Source organism: Myxocyprinus asiaticus, chromosome 34 (assembly GCF_019703515.2).
Source record: "Myxocyprinus asiaticus isolate MX2 ecotype Aquarium Trade chromosome 34, UBuf_Myxa_2, whole genome shotgun sequence".
NCBI classification, from domain to species: domain Eukaryota; kingdom Metazoa; phylum Chordata; class Actinopteri; order Cypriniformes; family Catostomidae; genus Myxocyprinus; species Myxocyprinus asiaticus.
The window spans coordinates 39,711,276-39,736,052 of NC_059377.1; the positions used below are offsets into that span (position 1 = coordinate 39,711,276).

The window sequence follows — 24,777 nt, forward strand, 5'->3', positions numbered from 1 at the left end:
AAAGGCAGCATAAAAGTAATCCATAAGACTCCAGTGGTTTAAACCATGTCTTCTGAAGCAATCCAATTGTTTTTTGGTAAGAACAGACCAAAATATAACTCCTTTATCACTATACATGATTTCAAGCTTGATTATACTTCCTATAGCACCATCCAGCACTCTGCGCATGCGTCAAGCACTAGGAAGTGTAATCGAGCTTGAAACCATGATTGTGTTTAGAGACTGCAATGGCAAGATGTAAAGTGAAAAAGGAGTTATGTTTTGGTCTGTTCTCACCCAAAATCGATTAGATTGCTCAAGAAAACATGGATTAAACCACCGGAGTCATATGGACTACTTTTATGCTGCCTTTATGTGCTTTTTTTGGCTTCAAAGTTTTGGGTCCCATTGACTTGCAACACATCATATCTTCATCAAAATATTTTTGTTTGTGTTCAGCAGAAGAAAGAAAGTTATACACTTCTGGGATGTCATGAGGGTGAGTAAATGATGAGAGAATTTCCATTTTTGGGTGAACTATCCCTTTAATAGAAATATTTCTTTAAACTAATAGCTAAAATGTTTTATCAATAAAGCTTACTGCTGATTCATAAGTATTTTTAATGTAATGTATTTTTGTACTTTGCATTTTGTTCATTTTCCATTCTATGATTTAATTTGTGATTTGTGATATCAGGTGTCTTATGCTGGCGTGGACAGGAGTTCAACGGTTTCGGCTCAGTGTGTGTTTCTCTCTAAAACCACACGCACTGCCAGCTTCTCAAACAAATTTAAAGGACCCTCACCCTGTGAGTTCCATCTCATAAACTATATTTTAACAATTGTACATGGAAATAATCAAGTTGGTGCAGTCCAAACCTTTAAACAATGCTGAATGCGTTTACATGCCCACCAATATGCTGATAAATACCATAAATCAGCTTATTTAAAAAAATCAGTAATTGGTTGTATTTTTAACTCAGTAGTGTAATGAGGCATAGTATACTTTTGGAGAAGAAATCAGGTGAGGTGTTTGATACTAGGAGGCTTCTGTTTATGAACCTTACCACCTCTATTCTTGGTCTGAAGGTCACTATAAAGTGAGTGAAGTTTTGGTCCAGAAGGCTCCTCAAGTTCCTTTCTCCTGCTTTAAGTCCACAACCGCCCGGATCCAGGCTCAAATGAAAAATGAAATCCCAGGTCCCGGGACCTACAGCCCCTATGAAACACCAGAGCCTGTGAAGAGAACCATTCTCCCGTAAGTGATCAGTTTTATGTCGTACTGCTTTTGGCATACTGTTTTAGTGAGGAAGTAGGCATATTTCAGTTATTATTATTCTTGGGGATTTTAACAAAGCAAACCTCACACGTGAACTGCCCAAATACAAACAGCACATTACATGCCCAACCAGAGACAGGAACATACTGGATCATTGCTACACAACAATAAAGGATGCATATCGCTCTGTACCTAGAGCAGCTTTGTGACTCTCTGATCACTGTCTGGTTCATCTTCTTCCAACCTACAGGCAGAAATTAAAATCTGCTAAGCCTGTAGTAAGGACTGTAAAGAGATGGACCAGCGAGGCAGAGCTGGAACTACAAGCCTGCTTTGTCTGCACTAATTGGAGTGTTTTTGAGGCTGCAGCCACAGACCTGGATGAGCTCACAGATACTGTTACATCATATATCAGTTTCTGTGAGGATATGTGCATTCCTACTAGGACTTATTTAACATTTAACAACGACAAATGGTGCAGTCAAAACAACCTTGAGCTGAACACGCTCAAAACGGAGGAAATGATTGTGGACTTTAGGAGGAACCTCCAAACACTGTCCCCCCTCACCATTCTAAACAGCAGGAGTCATTCAGGTTCCTGGGCACTACTATCTCACAGGACCTTAAGTGGGAGACACACATTGACTCCATTGCGAAAAAGGCCCAGCAGAGGTTGTACTTCCTTCGCCAGTTGAGGAAGTTCAACCTGCCACAGGTGCTGCTGATACAGTTCTACTCAGCAGTCACTGAGTCTGTCCTCTGCACTTCAATAACTGTCTGGTTTGGTTCAGCCACAAAATCAGACATCAGAAGACTACAAAGGACAGTTCGGACTGCTGAGAGGATTATTGGTAGCCCCCTGCCACCCCTTCAAGAACTATACACTTCCAGAGTGAGGAAAAAGGCTGGAAAAATCACTCTGGACCCCACTCACCCTGCCCACTACCTTTTTGAACTGTTGCCTTCTGGCCAACACTTCAGAGCTCTGAGCACCAGAACCGTCAGGCACAGGAACAGTTTTTTCCCCCAGGCTATCCATCTCATGAACAGTTAAAACTGCCCCTTTGAGCAATAATTAATGTGCAATACACAGCTTAGTCTTTTTGTATTATCCAACACATCCTACCTCTTCTGCCATTACATTCCCTTGCACTGTACATAACCGATTTGTATTTAGATTTGCACTACATATGTGTGTGTGTGTGTGTGTATGTATGTATGTATGTATATGTGTATGTATATGTGTATGTGTATGTATGTGTGTGTGTGTGTGTGTGTGTGTATATATATTCATATATGTGTATATTTGTATATGTGTATGTATGTGTATATGTATGTATATGTGTATGTGTATGTATGTGTGTGTGTGTGTGTGTGTGTGTGTGTGTGTGTGTGTGTGTGTGTATATATATGTATATATGTATATATTGTCTATTGTGTATTCTATATATACTTTTTTCTTTTCAATTTGAATTATTTTTTTTAAAGTCTTGTTGCTGTTTTTGTATTGTTGTACACCGGAAGCTCCTGTCACCAAGACAAATTCCTTGTATGTGTAAGCATACTTGGCAATAAAGCTCATTCTGATTCTGATTCTGATATTCGGACACCAGGTCAGACTCAGTATATCCTTCAGAATGGATTAAGGGGATTTATATTTGTCATCTAAGTCTGATTTTAATGCAGAAGGAGACATTACCTGGGATTATCAGCGCCACCTCTGATTCCCGCTAAAGCTCCACCCTTCCCCGGTCCAGGACACTATGATATAGTGAACTATAATGGTCCAGTCAAACACCTCGTGTCCAGCGCTGCTTTCCTGTCTGGGACAAGCAGGTGCATACAGGATACCAAAGGGCAGGAAATACCTGGTCCAGGTAACACACATCGTCTCTGCTTCAATAAAAACATACAGAATGTCATAAATATCACATTTTTGTCTGGAAATCATGTACATTTTCTGTTCCCAGGTTTCTACGAACCTACGACCCTGTCAAAGACATCTTTCTTGTACAATCCTGCAAGAAACTGGATACCGGCTTAAATAATGGTCAAAAGTGTGACAAGTTAATAAAAAAAAAAAAAAATACTGCATAAAATATTTGTTTTGATGATTTATCATAAACAGCTATGCAAGTCTAAACCAGGGCTACTCAACGTTTGAAAGCACAGGGGCCGTAAATATATAGTGTATATGTATACAGCTCTGGAAAAAAGTCTGTCTGTCTGTCCATCTATCTGTCCATCTATCTATCTATCTATCTATCTGTCTGTCTGTCTGTCTGTCTGTCTGTCTGTCTATAATCTATCTATCTGTCTGTTTGTCTGTCTGTCTGTCTGTCTGTCTGTCCATCTATCTGTCCATCTATCTATCTATCTATCTATCTATCTATCTATCTATCTGTCTGTCTCTCTATAATCTATCTATCTATCTATTAAGAGACCACTCCAAATGTTCAGTTTCTCTGGAGTTACTATTTATATGTATGTGTTTGAGTAAAATGAGCATTTTTATTTTATTCTATAAAGTACTGACAATATTTCTCCCAAAATTCCAATTAAAAAATATTGTCATTTAGAGCATTTATTTGCAGAAAATGACAACTGGTCAAAATAACAAAAAAGATGCCGTGTTTTCAGACCTCGAATAATGCAAAGAAAACAAGTTCATTTCATTTTTAAACAACACAATACTCATGTTTTTACTTAAGAAGAGTTCAGAAATCTATATTTGCTGGAATAACCCTGATTTTCAATCACAGCTTTCATGCGTCTCTACCAGTCTTTCACATTGCTGTTGGGTGACTTTATGCCACTCCTGGTACAAAAATTCAAGCAGGAATTCAACAGACACTGGATGGCTGCCATACATGTAGAGATGCTGATTTAAGAAACATTTGGATTGGTCTCTTAATTTTTTCCAGAGCTGTATATATATATATATATATATATATATATATATATATATATATGACCTTTTGTGTTCCACAGAAGAAAAATGTAGGGTGACTAAATAATTATTTTATTTACACATGATAAACAGTGAAAAAGAATGAGCAAATTCCAGTATCATAAGTAGTCTTAGACTCAGCGTATACCTTGCATGAGTGGCAAAACAAAAAAAATTTAAAAAATCATGTCTGTTTGCTTTTTATGAACTTCTGCCATGATCTAAACATATGAAAGCTGTCTTTATAGTGTGGGTCACGTCTGAACAGCTGAAAGCCACAGCAGACACAGCTGAGATCCCTTCTTAACCCTTGATCCTTCAACAGCTGATCTTGAATCTGCTGGAGTAACATTACAGTAACAATGTTGATGTGACTGATGTGTTTAAACTGATCCTGGGTCAGTGCTGTAATCCAGGGCAAAAGCAGCTGTTGCCGGACTAAAGGAGGGCGTGGAGGTGTGTGCTCATCTCAACAACGTGAAAATCTAGGAGGGGATTTTTCCAAATGCTCATGACTTCACATTGTCCTCTGTAGATTCAGTGAATGACCCCTGCCCAAGGTCAACATTATTCATAAAATACTTTAATATGTCTTACAATTATCTTTATTTTTATTTTTATTTTTATTTTTTTACAATTTCAAACCACCAACAGCTGATGTCACCCTTCCACTGATCAACAACTTTTTATCAATAGTTTAATTTTTTTTCCTGTTTTTTATTTGAATTACGTCACTCGCAATGCTTCATGGGATTGTAGTTCATTCCCTCATTAAAGACGTGAAGTGCACAGTCTTGTAGTCCGAATTTCAAATGCTTTTTTGTTTCAAATCAAACTTTGTTATTTTGTGATTCACCTCGGAGCTGGTTGGTTTGGCTTAGAACACTTTTATGGAGTACTTTATGAAATCCCTATGGTAAAAATAAATGGAGAAGATACTTCCGTAAGCAAGATGGCTAAAAAGTGGACTGCCACCATTGCACTCTATACAGACTTGGATTTTTTATTTGGTTCAGGACCCTAAATTTGTCAGTATGGGAGGTCTTACAGTAACATGATGTGCCAGGGATGAAATATTTGAAATAGAGTGCAGTAATAAGAGACCAATAATGCAGAATGAGTGTTGCCTGTTGGTGACATCTCAAACCCTGCAGCTGTTCTGACCACCCCCTATCAGCAGCTGTGGATGATTAGGACAGCATATTCAAATGCTGAACTAATCGTTGTCTGAAACAGCTTCTCTTTTTAGTCTATTTCTGTGTATATTATTTACAGACTTCATCAATTGCTTCCAATAATTTCGAGTATCTTAGCACATTCAGATTCATGACAGAAAAATTTTTGTGTAAACTAATTCAGCGTATTCCAAGATGGCTGTTACTGTCTACTTTAAAGGGATAGTTCAGCCAAAAATGAAAATTCTCTCATTATTTACTCACCCTCATGCCATCCCAGATGTGTGACTTTCTCTTTGTTCTTCTGAACACAAACAAATATTTTAGAAGAATATCTCAGCTCTGTTGTTACTTTAATGAAAGTTGGATGAAGGCATGGATTTAAGCACTGGAGTCATATGGATTACTTTTATGCTGCCTTTAAGTGCTTTTTTGACCTTCACATTTCTGACCACCGTTCACTTGCATTGTATGGACCTACAGAGCTGAAATATTCTTCTAAAAATCTTTGTTTGTGTTCAGCAGAAGAAAGAAAGTCACACACATCTGGGATGGCATGTGAGTGAGTAAATGAGAGAATTTTCCATTTTTGATGAACTATCCCTTTAATTGGATTCTGGGAGTAACTCACCACATTGAGAACGGAATATCTAATCCAGTTTGTAGTTTTGACCTCTTAAATTCAAAATCAATTATTGAACTCACGACTGATTAGATCTACATTTATCTCAAAGTACCCGCGAGCATGAACTGAAACCAGCCTGTGAAAACTGCCCTCCTATCTGCATCTGCATTGCATGCGGTTTTGTGACCCCGGTGTTATTTCTGTGTCTGCATCAGCTGTTTTGGTTGATTTTAAGGGTTTTATTAACCATTTGAATGATTATGTTTTGGAAATGTAGATGACTACCAACACAGAACAGCAGAACCTGTTAATTTAGTTCTGGTATTGTTGGCAGGGTTGTATCAGTGGTGCCAGATGGCTGATTTGCTCCGTGCTGCTATAATGGCCTGATTTCAACCCTTAAAAGCTCTAGTTAACGTATTAAACAAGACTAGACTTTTTTATAAGGTTCTGAGGGTCTCTGATTGGTGCTGTTTTCTGTAATAACTTTCTGCAGGTCTTGGACATGGTTCATTTTAGCTTGTGTTTGTGGGGAGAACCTTTGTTCTTGTAACATTGTCTGCAATTGATCGTTTTAAATGTAATTTAACGTTATGTATTTATTTGAACTGACACCAAATGGATTTTAGATTGTTGATCTGTGTCAAGGGAGAGCTGTTATTTTGTAAAGAAAATAAATAGATGCTGTTTTAATTACAGTTACTGATACAGTTTCATAGTTTTACTCAGACACAAACTGACAGCCAACTTTGTAGCCTTATGTTTTCTTAAGAGCAATTTTTATTGATTAGTGATTACCATGCTGCACATGAGCAAAAGAGTAATCTCTATGTGCAAACAAGTCAATGGAACAGATTTATTCCTCTAAATGTTTTTATAATTCTTAAAATCACATGTCCATGACCTTAGATTGTATGGGTTTTGATTGGGCTAAAGTTGCTTACTAGCATTGTGGTATAATGTTGATTACCACAAAAAAAAATAAAAAAAATAAAATAAAATAATAATAATAATAATAATTTTGATTTGTCCGTCCTTTTCTTTAAAAAATAATGAAGAAGAAGTATAAAATCGAGGTTACAGTGAGGCACTTACATTGGAAGGGAATGGGGCAAATATTTGGAGGGTTTAAAGGCAGAAATGTGAAGCTTATAATTTTATTAAAGCACATTAGTTCTTCTGTTAAACTCAATTTTAGTTAAGTTTTAAAATGTAAAATTGGCTATAACTTTACACAGAAAAGTTATTAAGCGATATTATGACATTAAAATCATGTTAACATGTATATTGTTTATGTCTTGTGGCTATACTTTTAAAAAAGTGAGTATTTTTAATATTTACGGATTGGCCCCCATTCACTTCCATTATAAGTGCCTCACTTCCTTTTTTTTTTTTTTTTAAGAAAAGGAGGGGCAAGTCAAAATTAGTTTTTTTTTTCTTTTTTTTTTTTGGTAATCAGTTTTATGCCACAAATGCTGTTGATTGATCTTAACTTGTATTGAACCCGTAATATTACTTTAAAGCACAACTTTTACTTTTTAAAATGTATTTGTATATGTTAAAATTGACATTAACCAAGAATATCATTTTTCAATGTTAGTTAATAATGCTAACGAATACAGCCGTATTGTGAAGTGTAAGCCATATATATAGTATTGCTGAATATTTTATATATTTATTAAATATATATATTTCATTAAATTATTATATATAAAACTTATTTTAATATTATATATATATAATATATAGTAAACATATATATATATATATATATATATATATATATATATATATATATATATATATATATATATATAAAATATTAAAATATTTTTATATAATATTTTAATTAAAATAATATATATATATATAAAATATTAAAATGTTTTTATATAATATTTTAATTAATTAAAATAATATATAAAACTTATTTTAATATTATATATATAATATATAGTATACATTTATATATATATATATATATATATATATATATATATATATATATATATATATATATATAAAATATTAAAATATTTTTATATAATATTTTAATTAAAATAATATATATATATATATATATATATATATATATATATATATATATATATATATATATAAAATATTAAAATATTTTTATATAATATTTTAATTAATTAAAATAATATATAAAACTTATTTTAATATTATATATATAATATATAGTATACATTTATATATATATATATATATATATATATATATATATATAAATGTATACTATATATTATATATATATAATATTAAAATAAGTTTTATATATAATAGTTTAATGAAATATATATTTAATAAATATATAAAATATTCAACAATACTAATACTAAACCTAAATACCTCACCTCAGTCAACACTTAAGTGCTACACTTATGAAAATAGACTATTTCAAATGTTACACAGGACAGTTTCATTTACCTTAAACCTTAAACTCAAAACAATATTTAAGCCTATTAATTTACATTTACATTTAAATTTTAAGAAATTATTTTGATTAAATTGAATTTTTTAATCTTTAAATAAAACTAATAAAACTTAAAATATATACTTTTTTTTTATTTAATTTTGTTAAAGATTGTAAACATTCTACAAACACAACACAAAACTAAATATCCTTTTGTTGATCATTCTTGGGATACAATAAACATACTACATTTGCATGGACATTGTCAGTGTAGCCTATATTTGTGAAGATTTCTGAAATAAAGTAGCGGAATCCATCTCGGTTTTCCAGTTGGAAACATTAAAGGATGTGTGTGGCTCATAACTCAAGTCCATCCTTTTGCAGCAGATGCAGATCTTAGAAAAAAGAGAGGGGGAGTCGTTCTGCCAAAACCTAGAAAAAACTTTTCCTTTAGACCAGCAGAAGACACTGCAACATTCTCATTACTTTATTAATTTTAATATGTAGTAGTATTGAATCAAAAATAGGGAATCTTAACGCAGATAGTCATTTTAAATAGGCTGACTATATATGTCCCCCCATCCACTGAAATAGTACAGTCCATTGGCAAGGCAGGGACCGTCCCGCATAGACGACAGTATTCCGCAAGCGGTTTCTCTGCTATGGGTAGGGCCCCGGACCTGGGCCCCTCTCTTTCAACCCGGGTTTATTTTTCACAGCTTTGTTGCAATCACACATTTCGGTGGGGATAGAGAAGACGCGTCCAGCAGATTAAATCAACTATAGTTCTTTTCAATTATTTTTTTATTGTACTCAACTGGTTGTTTTTGATTTAAAGGGGCGCCCCATTCGGGTGTGTTTAATAACTGTATGATCTGGGAGTTCCTCTTTTTGTGCGTCTTTTTTGGATCTGTAATGGAATGACCGACTGCAAACCATGAACAAAATGGAGAATAAGGCTCTAGAGAGCAGTTTTGAAGCAAAACTCACGTTGTCAGAAAAAGGTATGTACAAATGAAATGTAGAAATACGCACAGCACGTCCACGAATGCACGGAAAGCCCCTTGGACAAACCTACGGGTGCGCCAAAAGCGCTCAATATTTCATGATAGCTTAAATACCCACATACGACCAGCGCATTTTATGGTTCTTCCAGAATAATAGTCTTGTTTTCATTGTTTTGTAGGTTTATTGCATTTCGCATGACCGCATTAATACGTCAAAGGTGTTTAATGGTTGTTTTTCGTGCCACCTGTCATTAAAGCGCGTCAGAAAACAATAAAAGCAGCGGCCCAGTTGCGCATGACCTGGATAACGGGTTTACGCATTTCTGTGCGCAAATATTGTTTCTGTTAATGTCAACGCTCTTACTAATTTGTAGTATCCAACACGCACTTTTTTGTGTGTGACTCGCCTCAATCCGGGTGGCGGAGGACGAATCTCAATCCGCGCATCTTTGTTTGAGCCCATTACTGCGGAGACCTAGGGCGTGTGGAGGCTTCAGGCTATTCTCCGCGCCTCCACGGACAGCTCACCACGCGCCCCATTGAGAACGAGATCCACAGCTGTGTCTCGTTTGGAAGGATGCATCCTCCAGAGGTCCCGTCCTTTGAAGGCTGCAGTATACCGAGTGTCCTCCTTTAAACAAGTCTCGCTTAAATGAAACGGCCTTCGTAGTACGAATGGAAACGGAACGTATCATGGTTGCTATGACAGCACGCCACTCTTTAACAAGTGCGAGCGCTTCGAGTGAGACGGTAACAAAGTCCCTTTAGAAGGGAATGTATGAGGTACATTTTAGGAGAGTTATAATGATGTAAAGAGAAAAGAAAATAGATTTTACAGGTGTACATTTAGTCTAATACTTTATTTTAATTATATATTAATATAATTATACATATTATATACTCTGCATCCATCTTTCAACTTGGGAATTAACATTATTTGCATTTGAACATCATATTTACGGGCAAATTGGCGTTATTTTTTTTAGACATTTCCGTTGAAGCAAAGAATTGTGGGTTGTGAGTGCCCACGAAGGATACACCTCATTCATCCTCCGAATTCCCGTGAAAGAAGGTCGCATTCAAAGGCTGCATTCGAAGTGTCCTATTCGCTTTTATGAAACGAGACAGCCTCGTTGACGTATGCGGCCGAGAAATGCAACCTCCGGAGGACGCAGCCTTTCAAACGAGACACAGCCCACATTACGAGGAGGTTACCCCATGTGACTCTACCCTCCCTAGCAACCGGGCCAATTTGGTTGCTTAGGAGACCTGGCTGGAGTTACTCAGCACACCCTGGATCGAACTCGCGACTCCAGGGGTGGTAGTCAATGTCAATACTCGCTGAGCTTCCCAGGCCCCTGTATTCGCGCTTTTATGTATTTCACCATAACTATATTTCTTGGAGAAAAACTTCGGTGTACAGTGACGTAGATTCCAGGGGGGGAGGTAACCCCCCAATAATCAAAACAAACAAGCACAACCCCCCCAATGTTCAAGCCAAATCTACACCCTTCGGTGCGTATCTAGCCTATATATTATGAGGTTCCATGTTAATGGATTTACGCACATCACTGGTATGTGCGAAAGTAGCCCATGCGCAGGTATAATTACCTTTACAAAAAGCCTTATTCAGCTTCATATGAAAACCCATTGCATGTTCATTGTTACTATAATGTATTAAGCGATTGATTTGAGATCTTCTCTGTAAACAGAAGCTGCACTGTGTTTTTAATAGCATTGCTGAAATGTTGAATGCACCAATGGTTAAAGATATGGGGTTGAGACCCAAAGGTTGCAGGTTTGAAGCCCTATCTCATGTCACTCCAAGCGTTGTAAAAATATATTATTATTAAATTTGGATTAAAGGGAATGTTTAATAAAAAATTCTCTGCGTATTTGAAATAGGATGCAGTTACATTTTATGAGATACTTTTGTAAATCACATTTAATGGCAAGGTCGAGTACTGCTTCCAAAAGTGTGGTTGCAGGCAGAGGCGGACAGGCCATCGGGGGAACCGGGACTTTTCCGGGTGGACCCGCCGCAAAATGGTCCGCGATATGCCAAAGTGGGCCGCAATATGATGAAGGGGGCCGCAATCAGTGCCGCGATATGCAGAAGGGGTCTGTGAAACACATTACGAAGTGCTAAACTGAGATGTTTTGAATTGATGTAAGGCATGTACACTAAACGTAAGTTTTAAACTTTGACGCTGTGATACAGAGATGAATGACACCTCAAATTGTGCCGCTTGTTAAGTTGTGCTGTTCATTTTCTAAGCAAGCATACTTCTGATTTTCTAATAGACTTATACTGAAATAGTAATATCTAGCGACTAAAATATCATAGAGACTTGGAGGTGGAGTCTTTTGAATTGAGCCAGTAGGCAGCCACATAGCGACCACCCTTAAAATGCCCTAGCAACCACAGAGAACACCCTAGCAACTTTGTAGCAATGCCATGGCAACCACCCTTACTCACTGTGGTGGCGAGTTTTACACAGTCAAACGAGAAAATTTAAAAATGTAGTTACATATTATTCTCGCATTTATAAAAACTATACATTTTCGGTTGTTCAGTTCTGAACTGACTCCTCCCAAGTCGTTTTCTGGCATCAGTTACTGTATTCGCATCCTGTGAATGCAAAGTAGATCCCAGATTAGTGGCAGCTGCATATCTCACACCTTGGGCCATTGGAGTCACTGAGACTAGTGTGGAATTATTATCTGCTCTGTTTGGGGCCTTGTCTTGTAGCCTGAGTCTCATATAGAAAGACGGGTCCGATAATCCTCTGAACAGCAACATTGATTGCTTTGTAGTGCATGTTTTGAGTGCAGAACCAAGACTCTCCAAGACTGAACTTGTTCAAAGGGACACTGTGGTTCCTGATCACAGATGAGGCAACACGACTCTCTCAACAAAGACTGAGAGTTTGAATCAGGTTTTCTCTCTCACACACTGGAAGATGCACTTGATGTACTAGGCTTCTGCTTGATAATTTGCAGTCTGATTAGAGCAAACAGGTCCACACTCTTTAAAATAAAGTTTCCAGTTCTTACCAAAAAGTGTTTTAGTGATTGATTTTTGAAGAAGAACCCTTTTAAGTTGAACAAAGAACATTTTATTCTAGTTATTTAGAAAACCGTCTATTAACTGGTGAATGAAGAAACCAAAACACTGATCTGAAGAACGTATACATCCTTAAAAATAGGTTCTTCATTAGTTCTTTGCAGCACTTTAGGTTCACCAAAGAATCATTTTTTCCGAACAGTTTTTGCTGTAAATGGTTCTTGAGTTGGTTATATGGTTTTTTGGAGATTAATAACGTTCTTCATGTAACATTATAGATTCTTCAAAATAATGTTACAGCACCAGTACTGATGTCAGAAATGAACTTTTCCACAAAGGGGCAAAAATGCACCCTGGATTTGATTTTCACAGAAGTTCTCAATCTGAATAATTAGAATATATTACCTCCTACCCATAAAATTAACATTAAATCATATTTTATATAATAATGTCTAATTAGGCTTAGAATAGAATATTAAGAACTATATACACCCTTTTAATTTTTGACAGATACATAGATGTATTGTATAAAGTGCTATACAAAAAAAAAAAAAAACTTTCTGTGAAGGTTTGCATTTCTCTTATAATATTTTGTACTGAGAACAAGTCAATTTTGCATAATATTTAGTGATGCTAAGTGTATATTATGATGCCAAGGTAAGCAACACAATTATTATTGCTCATATTTAGGGTTAAAGGTGCACTCAGTAACTTTGGTCTGTGTGTCATCTTGTACTGACACTGACACCTAGTGGCTTGGATGCAACATCATTTAAAATCAATAGTTTTCAATTTCAGATGCCATTGTAGCAATTAACTATTCCCAGTCAGCCATGATTACTTTATCAATGAGTGAAAGTGTCTAATAACAGGATGGTTACTGAGATTAAGTGAGTAGTATTCAGCTGGTCATGTGATTTTAACATGGCAGCCCCCATGTGTGGACCCTCCCCATGTAGAATAAAACAGCTTTTATAAGGTTACAGATATGACTGTAGTTTTCATTTTAATGCGAGTGGTCGTGACTTCATGTCTTTAGGAGTTAAACTTTTTTAATGAGCAAAAAATTACTGAGTGCACCTTTAAAGATTTGAACAAACCCCAAACCTTAATATTAAATGTTGGTGCCATGCTACAGAAATGAATAATACCTAAAATGTGTGCAGATGTTAATTAGAATGTTATGCTTTCTAGATAGTATGTGTGCTATTAAAAAATGGTCCTTGATCAGAAGAAAGTTCAGTAACACTTTCTATGAAGCTCATATTTATAATGCATTGTAAAGGCATTATAATGCATTAGTAATGTCTCAAAATACACCTTATAATGTGTTATAACTTCTAATAAATAATTGTAACCACAATTATAATACATTATAATACTTACCTATTCAGAGTTATACCTTATGAGTATAATGCATTATAACACAAACAACATCCAATTTTGTGTGCCGAAGTTATAATGTATTATATATATATTTGTAATATATACTGTATAATAGGTGTGCTTTAAGTAAAGTGACAAAAGCAATGTCTTATTATAAATATCCATAATATGTTTTTAACTGGTTATAAGACATTACAAGTCATGCTGGAAGTTATATACATTACACATGCACAAAATACATAACACACATTCAGTGTCACTATGCTGCTTTTGCATAACAGCACCTATACAATTAACTTTAAAATTGGATGTTGCTTGTGTTATAATGCATTATACTCTAATGTATAACTATGAATTGGGGAAGTCTTATAATGGATTACAGCTGTAGTTATAATTGTTTATGAGAAGTTATAACTTATTATAAGGTGTATTATGAGACATTATGAATTCAGTATAATGCATTTATAATGCCTTTACAATGCATTATAAATATGGGCTTCATAGAAAGTGTTACCGAAAGCTCTTTGTTGAACCTAAAGTGCTGCCAAGAACAATTGAAGAGCCTTTATTTATAAGAGCAGCCATGTGAGAACATCCAGAAGATTTGTTTCCTGTGGGCTAAAGTTATTGTTGAAGGCTCTTGGCTGTGTTAATAATTATGTGACGTGGATATAGTCATTCTCAGACATTTAAGAGTCAATGACGAAACATTTCCTGCATTTTTCCAAACAGTCTAGGGAGGGCTGGAAATTTCGATATCTGGCCAACGTGGCCAGCTCAGCAGACTGCGTAGTATTTTTGCGACAGGCAAGACATTAATGATAACATTACCCAACTAAAAGCATAAGGCCATGGCTCCATGTGTCTACAGCGAAACCCACTGAAACCTAATGTATAAATCAGCTCTCCCAGAGAGTTTCAGGGTATATTTTAACTGTATCTTACAAATCTCACAATCTGTTGTCATAACCAACCAAGGCTTTGCCATATAGCCACAGAACCAAGATCTCCAGTTCTGCTTTCAGTGGAAAATATGAGTAGATATCCGCATATCTCCCACTGTTACCACTTTATTATGTTTTTGTGTTGCAAACATCATGGCCGTTGGTGTCATCTGCAAGTGATGATGACTGTTCGAAATAATTCAGTAATGAGAGGGGATGAATTCTATTTTTGGAGGTATCTTAGGCAAGAGCTGCACTTACAGTCAGAAACGAGAGGGAAGACTGCAAAGGAAAGGGGAAGGGGTGGGAGGAAGGAATATCGAGAGGAAGGAAGCAACAGCGTGGAAGGATTTCATTTGAATGCAAGATGTTTGTATTCAGGGGCAGAAATATGGAGTTTTTATGTGGGTGGAAGAGAAACCAAATGAGAGAAAATGGCGAGATCTAGAGAGCATTGTAAAATCTGCTTTAAAACAGCTTGGATTACAGTGATTTAGAGAAGGTTAAATAGGTTTGCTGTTACACCAATGAGCCAAATCATTATGACCACCTGCTTAATATGCATCCTTCGCATGCTGCCAAAAACAGCGGCGACCCGCCGAGGCATGGACTCTACAAGACCCCCGAAGGTGTCCTGTGGTATCTGGCACCAAGACATTGGCAGCAGATCCTTCAAGTCCTGTAAGTTGCGAGGTGGAGCCACCATGGATTGGACTTGTTGGTCCAGCACATCTCAAAGATGCTCATTCAGATTGAGATCTGGGGAATTTGGAGGCCAGGGCAACACCTTGAACTCTTCGTCATGTTTCTCAAACCGTACACGGCTATTCACGTGATGTAAAAGAAAATGGGACTCATTGGACCAGGTGACCTTCTTCCACTGCTCCAAGGTCCAGTTCTGATGCTCGCGTGCCCATTGTAGGCGCTTTCGATGGTGGAAAGGGGTCACCATGGGCACTCTGACCGGTCTATGGCTACGCAGCCCCATACGCAGCAGGGTGTGATGCACTGAGTGTTGTGACACATTCGTCCTATAACCATCTTTAAAATTTTCTGTGACTTGTGCCACAGTAGACCTTCTGTCGGTTCGGACCAGACAGGATAGCCTTTGTTGCCCTTGCGCATCAATGAGCCTTGGGCACCCAACACCTTTTCGCCAGTTTGTGGTTTGTCCCTCCTTGGACCACTGTCAGTAGGTACTCACCACTGCTGGCCAGGAGCACCCCACAAACCTTGCCGTTTCAGAGATGCTCTGAACCAGTCGTCTGGCCATAACAATGCAGCCCTTGTCAAATTCGCTCAGGTCTTTACTCCTGCCCATTTCTCCTGCATTCAACATGTTGACTATGAGAACTGATTGTTTGCTTACCATCTAATCTACCCATACCTTGTCATGTAGCCTTGTTAGGAGGTCAACGTTATTTGCTTCACATGTGAGTGGTCATAATGTTTTGGCTTATCAGTGTATATATGATTTAGTGCTGTCAATCGGTCCTAATTTTTAATCAAATTAATTACGTGATGTACTGAATTATTAATCAGATTAATTGCAATTAATCACATAATTTATATATTAATATTTCCAGAGAAAGGCCCCAAATAAAAAGAACTCTAAATAATAATGCTAAATAATTAAATTTAAATAATTTGAAACATAATATAGAATAAATATAATAATTCAGATAATTAAAATACATTACATAATTGTGGCAGACGAGTAACACATTTATTAGGCAATACAAAAACTGGTTTTAGAAGGCAATATATTGTTTACTCTCATATCATTGAACATTAGCCTATCATTGGCTACAGTCTACATCAATCCATTTTGTAATTGAACCCTCAGTCTCTCTGAGATGGACGTAAGGGTGTTTCATAAACATGACAAACAGCGTTTTAGGACACTGTGTTAAGTTAAACGCACCTTGAAGCCCCTGCATTCTGAGTTGCGCTCTGTCCAGCTGTGTTTGAACACGATAACTTGTCCTCATCTTGTGCTGTCTGCTGTTAGTAAATGCTGTTTGTTGTCTTTACAGCTGTGCGTTGCCTGTTCAGCTGGAGTTGCGCTTACTGCCCCCTGCTGACCAAGACTTGTAAAAACATGAAGGTGAATTGGTCCGGGGGCGTGATTAATTTTTTTTTTTTTTTTTTTTTTTTTTTTATGAGTTATTTTTTATATAATTGATCACACTGAATTAATGCGTTGAGTCAACAGCCTTAATATGTACAAGTATATACTGTATATAATTTCTGTTTTCCCTCAAAGCTTAAAATGATGGTGAAAGTTTTGGGCCTCTAAGCCATTTCCTTCTTAGCTGACACTGTGAACCTTGAAATTAAGGAGTTATCGTCCTAATCTGTAGTTCTGCTAAAACTTTAATAACAAGGTGTGGCATCTGCAGAGACTGTTTTGGACCAGCATCTGGAATGTAAACACATCAAGAATTTCTCTGGTTAGATCACATCTTCACTGTGCACATTGTTGCACAATGACTTTGTCTTTGCGGCAGGAAAACAGTGGTATTCTGTCTCCTCTTAGTAAGTGGGGCATGTAAATTCCTTTTATTTTGTTGGAACAATAAAAAACAGGATCTTCTTTAGACCCAGAGTTTTTAAATAAATCGGAATGAGCATATGTTTACCAACAAGCAGGCCTATATATCTGTACAATCTGAACATCTCTGCATAATACATTTTGTTGTCTGTGTGCTGCGGAGAGAATATTTTCAAAGGGTTGTTAAATATGCAGATGCATGCAGAAATGCAGCTGATTTCTCTGTAATCAGGCACAACTTTTTCTGCCCAGGGTCTAGGCTCAATTATTTTTAAGCTTGTGGCATTTTAGTAAAACTTTACTCAGCACTTTGGTTTGCAACACACCAAGTTTGATTTCTTCCACATTTTTAGAAGACATAATAGAGTTAGACAATATTATAAACTTCTAAGGGCACTTTTGGATTCTCTTTTAGAGTATGTTATCCCATGTTCACACTACTATGTTTTCGTTTGAAAACGCATCAATTATGCAATGTTTAAATCTCTCATCCACACTTGAACGGTATTTTCCTCCTCCAAAAATGGAGTGTTTTGAAAATGCTGTCCACTACTGCAGACTTTGGAAAACGATGACACAACTGAAAATGTAGTTTTCAAACTGTGGATGTAGACTTAGAGGCAAAAAATCCAGCTAAAACCATCCCAGTGTTACCTTTTGTTTTGTCATGGTATCTGGTCCAATCTGGTTTAGGTGGTTGACCAGCTATTAGGGACCTGACTGAGCTGGTACACTGTCTTGGTCCAAAAAAAACTAGCTACCATGGTCCAAAATCTAGCTTGATCATGTTAGGCTGGCATGACGTGGTTTTTTCCAACAGGGCCTAAGAACAAGATGGTCTACCAATAGACCAACTCAGCCAGTCTGGACCAGCTTATGATCAGATTGGTTCAATATAAAAACCAGCTACCGCCTTAAGCTAGTTTTAGCTGGATTTTCCAGCAAGGCTTTGACATATAGTACGCTCTAAGCTTGCTTTTGCTGTATAAATCCTTCAGACTCCAATGTTTTTCTTTGTTGACCTGGGCTCTCAAAGTTTACTCCAACAGTCTGCTGCCTCTGTTTATTTTTTGACGCATTGTCTACAGGGTTGGTGGTCACAGGAAGTAGAATCACTGTGGTGTGGTTAGTGAGACTCAGCATGTTCAGATTATTTCTGCAAGACAAAAGAAGATGGGTTGTGTTTTCCATACCAGTTGTGAACTTTTGTCCACTGCTATAATTTAATATGATGATGATTGTGTTCAGATGAATTTAAGGTTTTTACATTTTAGTGTATTTAAACATTATAGAATACGCTATAAACAAAAATTTTATTTTGGAGGACTAATGGTGCTTAGTGGTTGAGCATATGGCTGATTTTTAAGGTTTTTATGGCATATTTGGAGTGCCGCCCAGCGTATTTAAAGATCTAATACAATGGATACATTGAAACAAACATTTTTAAATGTACTAAAAACAGCTTTCTACTCCATGGCCAACTTTAGCAGAACATGAAGCATCTGCACTATTTTTTAATTGTTGGCTTATTTACAAAATTATATTACATGGCTCCTTACATGTACCGTGGCATTTACAAGTTCAAATGTTCACTAAGTGGTGCTAAAAGAGAGTTAAATGTTCTCTCAAACAGATGAGGTTTAAAGGTTAACACTAGGGCTGTCAATTGATTACATTTTTTAATTGTGATTAATCGCAGATTTTGAAAATGCTGAAATTTGACACCATATATAGAAAACAAAACAACATGTAACAATATAATGCTTTATTAACAGTTTTCAAACAAAGCCTTCCATAATATTAAGATAGAAATGCACTAAAATATAACCGATTCAATTAACATTAAACGTTTCCCAAAGTCTAAGTAGAAGATTGACTTATTGAAATAACTAGACCCCATAGGTTGAGTATTCATTCATATTTTCATTCATTTCATATCTTTGTATTCAGAATTTTACATTTAAAATATTCATCTCATAACATTATTTATGCATTTGCAACAGCTGTGTAAAATCATTTATTCCTTCTCTGTGAAAATACACCTAATTGCCACTTCAGATGCAGCTTCTGTGCCACCTTTGCTGTGCAAAGATGGCTTTAGTCCCCATAGGTTTAGTATTCATTGCAATGGGCATTTCATCTCCTAAACTCTCATCCTCCACAATATAATCTAACAGTAGACTGTGACTATCCGCTTTGTTACAGCAATCGTGAAGCTGCGTTCATGATTGGTGTCAGAGTGTCAATGGCAGCGTCCAGTGCCGCTTTGAACTCTACGGTAAAAGCGGAGTGATAGTTAAGACTTGCCATGCTCCAGTGGTAATTAAAATGCACTGAAAATACTTGATTTGTGTCACAAGTCCCATCTGGGCTTGTTTTGTACATCAAATAATAGCGCTAAGAGGTCCTTTCTCCATCATTTTATTACTGACAGTGAAGAGCTGTTGTGGTGTGTCCGTCACTGTAATGACTCCGGGCGGACACATTATAAAGGTTCTGCCCTTCCAACAAGTGTTTATGCTGTATTAACGGTAAATGTGTTAATCACGATAAAAATGTATTTATTTATTTATTTATATTTTTATCCCCTTTTCTCCCAATTTGGAATGCCCAATACCCACTACTTAGTAGATCCTCGTGGTGGCGCAGTTACTCACTTCAGTCCAGGTGGCGGAGGACAAGTCTCAGTTGCCTCTGCTTCTGAGACAGTCAGTCCACACATCTTATCACGTGGCTCATTGTGCATGACACCGTGGAGACTCACAGCATGTGGAGGCACATGCTACTCTCCGCGATCCACACACAACCTACCACGTGCCCCATTGAGAGCGAGAACCCCTAATCGCGATCATGAGGAGGTTACCCCATGTGACTCTACCCTCCCTAGCAACCAGGCCAATTTGGTTGCTTAGGAGACCTGGCTGGAGTCACTCAGCATGCCCTGGATTGGAACTCGTGACTCCAGGGGTGGTAGTCAGCGTCAATACTCGCTGAGAACACGTTAAACTTTAATTAATCGCATAGGATTAACGCGTTAAATCCGGCAGCTCTAGTTAATACTCTATGCAGTTTTAAATCAACAAAACCTACCTCTCTAGCCTAAACCTCAAACCTAAACATAACCAATAGTGTCATAAAAAGCAAATGTGAGATGAAAAACGCAAGCGCTTAAGCAACATCGTCATTTTGTGATGCTTCTATACGGCTCTCGCGTCGACTTGCATTCTCTTCAGGACTCGTACCCCGGTCCTTTGCATCGCAAGTGCAACGCTCTATTGTGTGAAAGTGAATAAAAGTCATTGTTGTTTTAGCGCCTCTAGTGTTCATTTCACTGGGAAACTGCTGCAATACGGACAACGACCCACGCAAAAATAATTTTGCACAATGTAGCTTTAGTATATCGTGATTCTTTGAGACCAGGTTGCTATTTTCAGTGAGCACCATGTTTATGAGACACCAGGTTAGTTTATAAGTAGTTCAACTTTTAACAAAGTCGTGCAGTTATTGTGTTTTTACGGTTGATCATTGCAGCTACTATTACTTGTGTTTGTTTACTTTGTTTGTAAACTAGTTTATGTTGGCTTTGGAGAAAGCCCATTCCCAGTTTGTTTATTTTGGGCATCATATGTGTTAGTTTCCAGTACTGTTGTATAGTGTATATGAAGCTGTTGGTATGGACTTTGTGTGGTGCCTTTCATTATTGCTGCATAAAGTCATAATGGATTTACCAACAGCTGTAGCCGTCAATGTGGCTTTGACAAGAGACGTGTGTGTGCAAGGAGTGTTCCTGAGTGTGTTATCAGAAAGAGAAAACAAGCTGTTAGCATGTGTTTGTGTGTGTCCCCACACTTCAGTCTGTCGCGCTCCAGTGTGGTCACAGGACTGGGCTGCTAATATTAGCGGTGCAGCTGTGTGGATGGGTTTAGATGCCATGAACTCTTTAATAGCGCTGGTCTAGGGTCAGTATTGCCACACCTAAAACATGATTTCAGCTTAAGTAATTTAATATAAAACAGATGACACAATCGCTCTTATGCCATTATTCAGTGAATCATCTATTTAATTTCAGCATGTGTCGTGATCGTAGAGGGCGTTTCCCGTTGGGAATTTCAGATGTTGACTGTCACATGACTCAGAATTTCTTGGATTCTTTCCCTGATGTTCTCAGCATGGAGCGGCCATAACATCTGCATCTGTTTGACCTTGTTGTTTGTCTGCAAGGAAAGGTTTTTTTTTACATTATTGTCAACTGAAATGTTACTTTGTTGTTGACCAAGATTATATGGCATTTCAGAGATTTTAGAGTAAAATGAACTAAAATTAAAGAATGACACAACAAAATGTTGTTAAAAGACAAAAAACTATGACTAAACCAAAAAAACGGTGAAAACTTTAACACTGAGCATGTTTACATACATGACCTTAATTGACATACGGTCAACAATTTTAAGCAAAAAACGATGGTCGCATATTTGGCCATTACCCCAATTATTTTTAGACACGGTCATTAGAAGAATGTAATATTAGTATCTCTTTACAGAACGCTGGCCGGCTTTTGGTTGGTAATGTTGGGGTGTTTTTTAAAGAGAGAGTCATGGTGGCTTAGGTGATGTCATTTCCCCTTTCATCTTGGCTTGGAAGAGACTGAAAAATCAAGGACACGAGTCCTTCCTCCATTGAAAATGACCTCAGTATCAAGTGGCTTTTAATGGAAGCAGAATGCATGGAACTTACAGCAACATTTCCTCTTAAACACATAGCTTTGCTTGAATGGATTTAGACAATTACTTTTTAATAAGCAGGTGCATTACTCTCAAAGCTACAGAGCCCCTTAAGGGACAGGGAGGGAATCTATTTTCTGAAATAGTTTTGCATCCCCTCACAATAATTTTGGGTTCCCGCACAATAGCTTTGTCCATCCCTTCATGAGCTAAGGTTTTACTTGTTGTTAAAGCATTATATTTGTTGTAAAACCAAAGGAAAACCAAATCTATGGTAATAAATATCATAGCCATTCATGCCAAAAAAACAAAACAAAAAAACATAGTCACTGCAGTTTTACTATAGTAACACCATGGTTAATTTGAAGCACATGTTTTTTTTTTAAACTAATTATTACTAGTAAAACCATAGTAATAGGCAAATACAGGTTAACCAAAACTATGATAATAAAAATCAATCATTCTGCCAAAAAACAAACATAGTTACTACAGTTATGTTTACTGTAGTTTTACTATAGTGAAACCATGGCGATTTTTTAAGGGCAATTTTTACTGTACTTGTACCACAAATTAACCATGGTGTTACTATAGTAAAACTGTAGTAACCATGTTTTTTGTTTTGTTTTTTTGGCGGAATTATTGATTTTTATTATCATAGTTTTGGTTAACCTGTATTTGCCTATTACTGTGGTTTTACTACAAATATCATGGTTAAAATATGGTTACTGTAGTAAAACCATGGTAAATGTTTTAGTTATGGTTTTAATGCAAATAATATAGTTAAACTATAGTTACTGTAGTAAAACCATGATTAATTGTGTGGTTACTATGGTTATACAAATGCCATAGTTGAGCTGCTTAGTGTAGCAAAACCATAGTTATTTTTTGTAAGAGATGGATAAAACCTAAATAATCAGAAGGGAACGAAAAACTTATTGCGAGGGAACGCAGATTTATTTGGAGGGAATGCAAAACTAAGGCACAACTGTTTCAGAAAAATTAATTTTCTCCCTTTCCTCTAAGGGTACGTTTACACGACAATGATGTACTAAAAACAGAAAAGTTTTCCTTTGCGTTTTTGAAAAGTTTTGCGTACTGACGACAACATTGTCAAAACGATCCCCGTTCACACGGATCCGCGAAAACGACTAAAAACTCTGTATTATGCATGCCAGGCCAGTAGTTGGCGATGTCACTTTGTAAAAAAACACTACGTGCCTGCACACATAAGCATTCTTCCACAGAGCGGTGAATACAAACAATGAAGATGGCGAAAGCATCGAGCAATTTTGTCTGGACAGACAATGATGTTGCTTTATTACTACAAGTCTTGAGCAGCACAAACACAATCCTGTAGTCCGCCATTGTAGTTTTGAATGTCTCGCACGTTGTTTTGAAGTACTCCCACGCATGCCTATAGACTGAACACGTAATACGCGTGCGCATGAAGTAATCGTTTTCACAAATTCGCATTTTTGTATGTTTACACGGAGACAATAACGGCATCATTTTCAAAAACTTGCACTTTGAAACCCGTTTTCAAAAGTTTGCGTTTTCAGGCCCCAAAATGCCATTGTGTAAACGAACAGCCAAAACGCATAAACATTTTTCTGTTTTTAGTTGAAAACGTTTTCGTGTAAACGGCCCCTAAGTGCTCTGAATGAAGCATCTTATTGCAAGAAGAGTACACCTGAAATAAATTAAGGTTTCTGAAGTAGCTTGCACAAGGTTACATCGATTTTGTTTTTTCACAAACTTAACACAGGTAACACTGTGCACTGCCAGACCAGAGACCTAACCTCTAGGCCAGGGGTAGGCAACCCTGGTCCTGGAGTGGCACAATCCTGCAGGTTTTATAGGTATCTCTTAATTGTCAATTGCTAAATACCTGGAACACATGGTAATTCTAGCCAGTTAAGCCAATAATTAAATCAGTTAATTTATTAAGGGGCTTGGGTAAAACAAAAACCAGAAATGTCTGTTGCACTCCAGGACCAGGGTTGCCTACCCCTGCTCTAGGCCATAAACCTTGCATGCCTGCTGGTTTTCACTTTCCAAGCATCTTAATTAACTTCCTGTAACAAGGTTAAAATGGAAAGGAGGAGGCGGGAACCAGACAAACCATCAAAATAATGTTTATTGAGAAATTAAAACATAAAGACCACACAAACATACACACACACACACACACACACTCATTGCAGGATTAGCCCGATTGGGGGCCGGGCGTGTGTAGTCACGGCCCTGCCCCGCCCTCCTCCTCGTCACACTTCCAAAAGCCATTTTCCAGTGAGAGGTAGGACAGAGAAACTTGCTCTTGATGCTTCCGCCAAGATCAGTTTTTATGACCGGCAGCACCTGTGTGCTCTGTTTTACATGTTTATATCTGTCTTCTATCTCTTCAGTACACTCAAAGATGGGTAGACAATCCCAGATACCCTCCACTAAACCCTGCTAGCAGTAGATAGCATGCAAATAACTGCTCTTTAAAGATGAAGTGTGTAAATGAGTTTATTGTTAAAATACTTTCTCCTGTCACAGCTTAATGTGCATAGACAACTGTAAGTTTAGCCATTCTTAGGTTGACTTCCCAGAAAATTGTAAACAGAGTGGCTTTGTGGCGCTTTCATAACATTTACGTTTGCTTGATCAT

The 24,777-nt window shown here is 37.0% G+C and overlaps 2 protein-coding genes across 5 annotated transcripts in view; both read left to right on the forward strand.

The window, feature by feature from the left end:
- Positions 1 to 3,552, forward strand: part of stpg1 (sperm-tail PG-rich repeat containing 1) — a 6,299-nt gene extending 2,747 nt beyond the window's left edge. The window contains exons 6-9 of the mRNA XM_051671026.1: positions 677 to 788; positions 1,069 to 1,237; positions 2,945 to 3,135; positions 3,229 to 3,552. Coding sequence (XP_051526986.1) covers positions 677 to 788; positions 1,069 to 1,237; positions 2,945 to 3,135; positions 3,229 to 3,302 — 546 coding nt within the window. The 3' untranslated portion in view covers positions 3,303 to 3,552. The remainder of the gene's footprint in view (positions 1 to 676; positions 789 to 1,068; positions 1,238 to 2,944; positions 3,136 to 3,228) is intronic.
- Positions 3,553 to 9,101: 5,549 nt separating this feature from the next.
- The window catches only part of LOC127425289 (MAP7 domain-containing protein 1-like), a 71,897-nt gene continuing 56,221 nt past the window's right edge, over positions 9,102 to 24,777 (forward strand). For all 4 annotated transcript variants that reach the window (XM_051671059.1, XM_051671061.1, XM_051671060.1 and 1 more), the window contains exon 1: positions 9,102 to 9,449. In XM_051671059.1, coding sequence (XP_051527019.1) covers positions 9,383 to 9,449 — 67 coding nt within the window. In that variant the 5' untranslated portion in view covers positions 9,102 to 9,382. The remainder of the gene's footprint in view (positions 9,450 to 24,777) is intronic.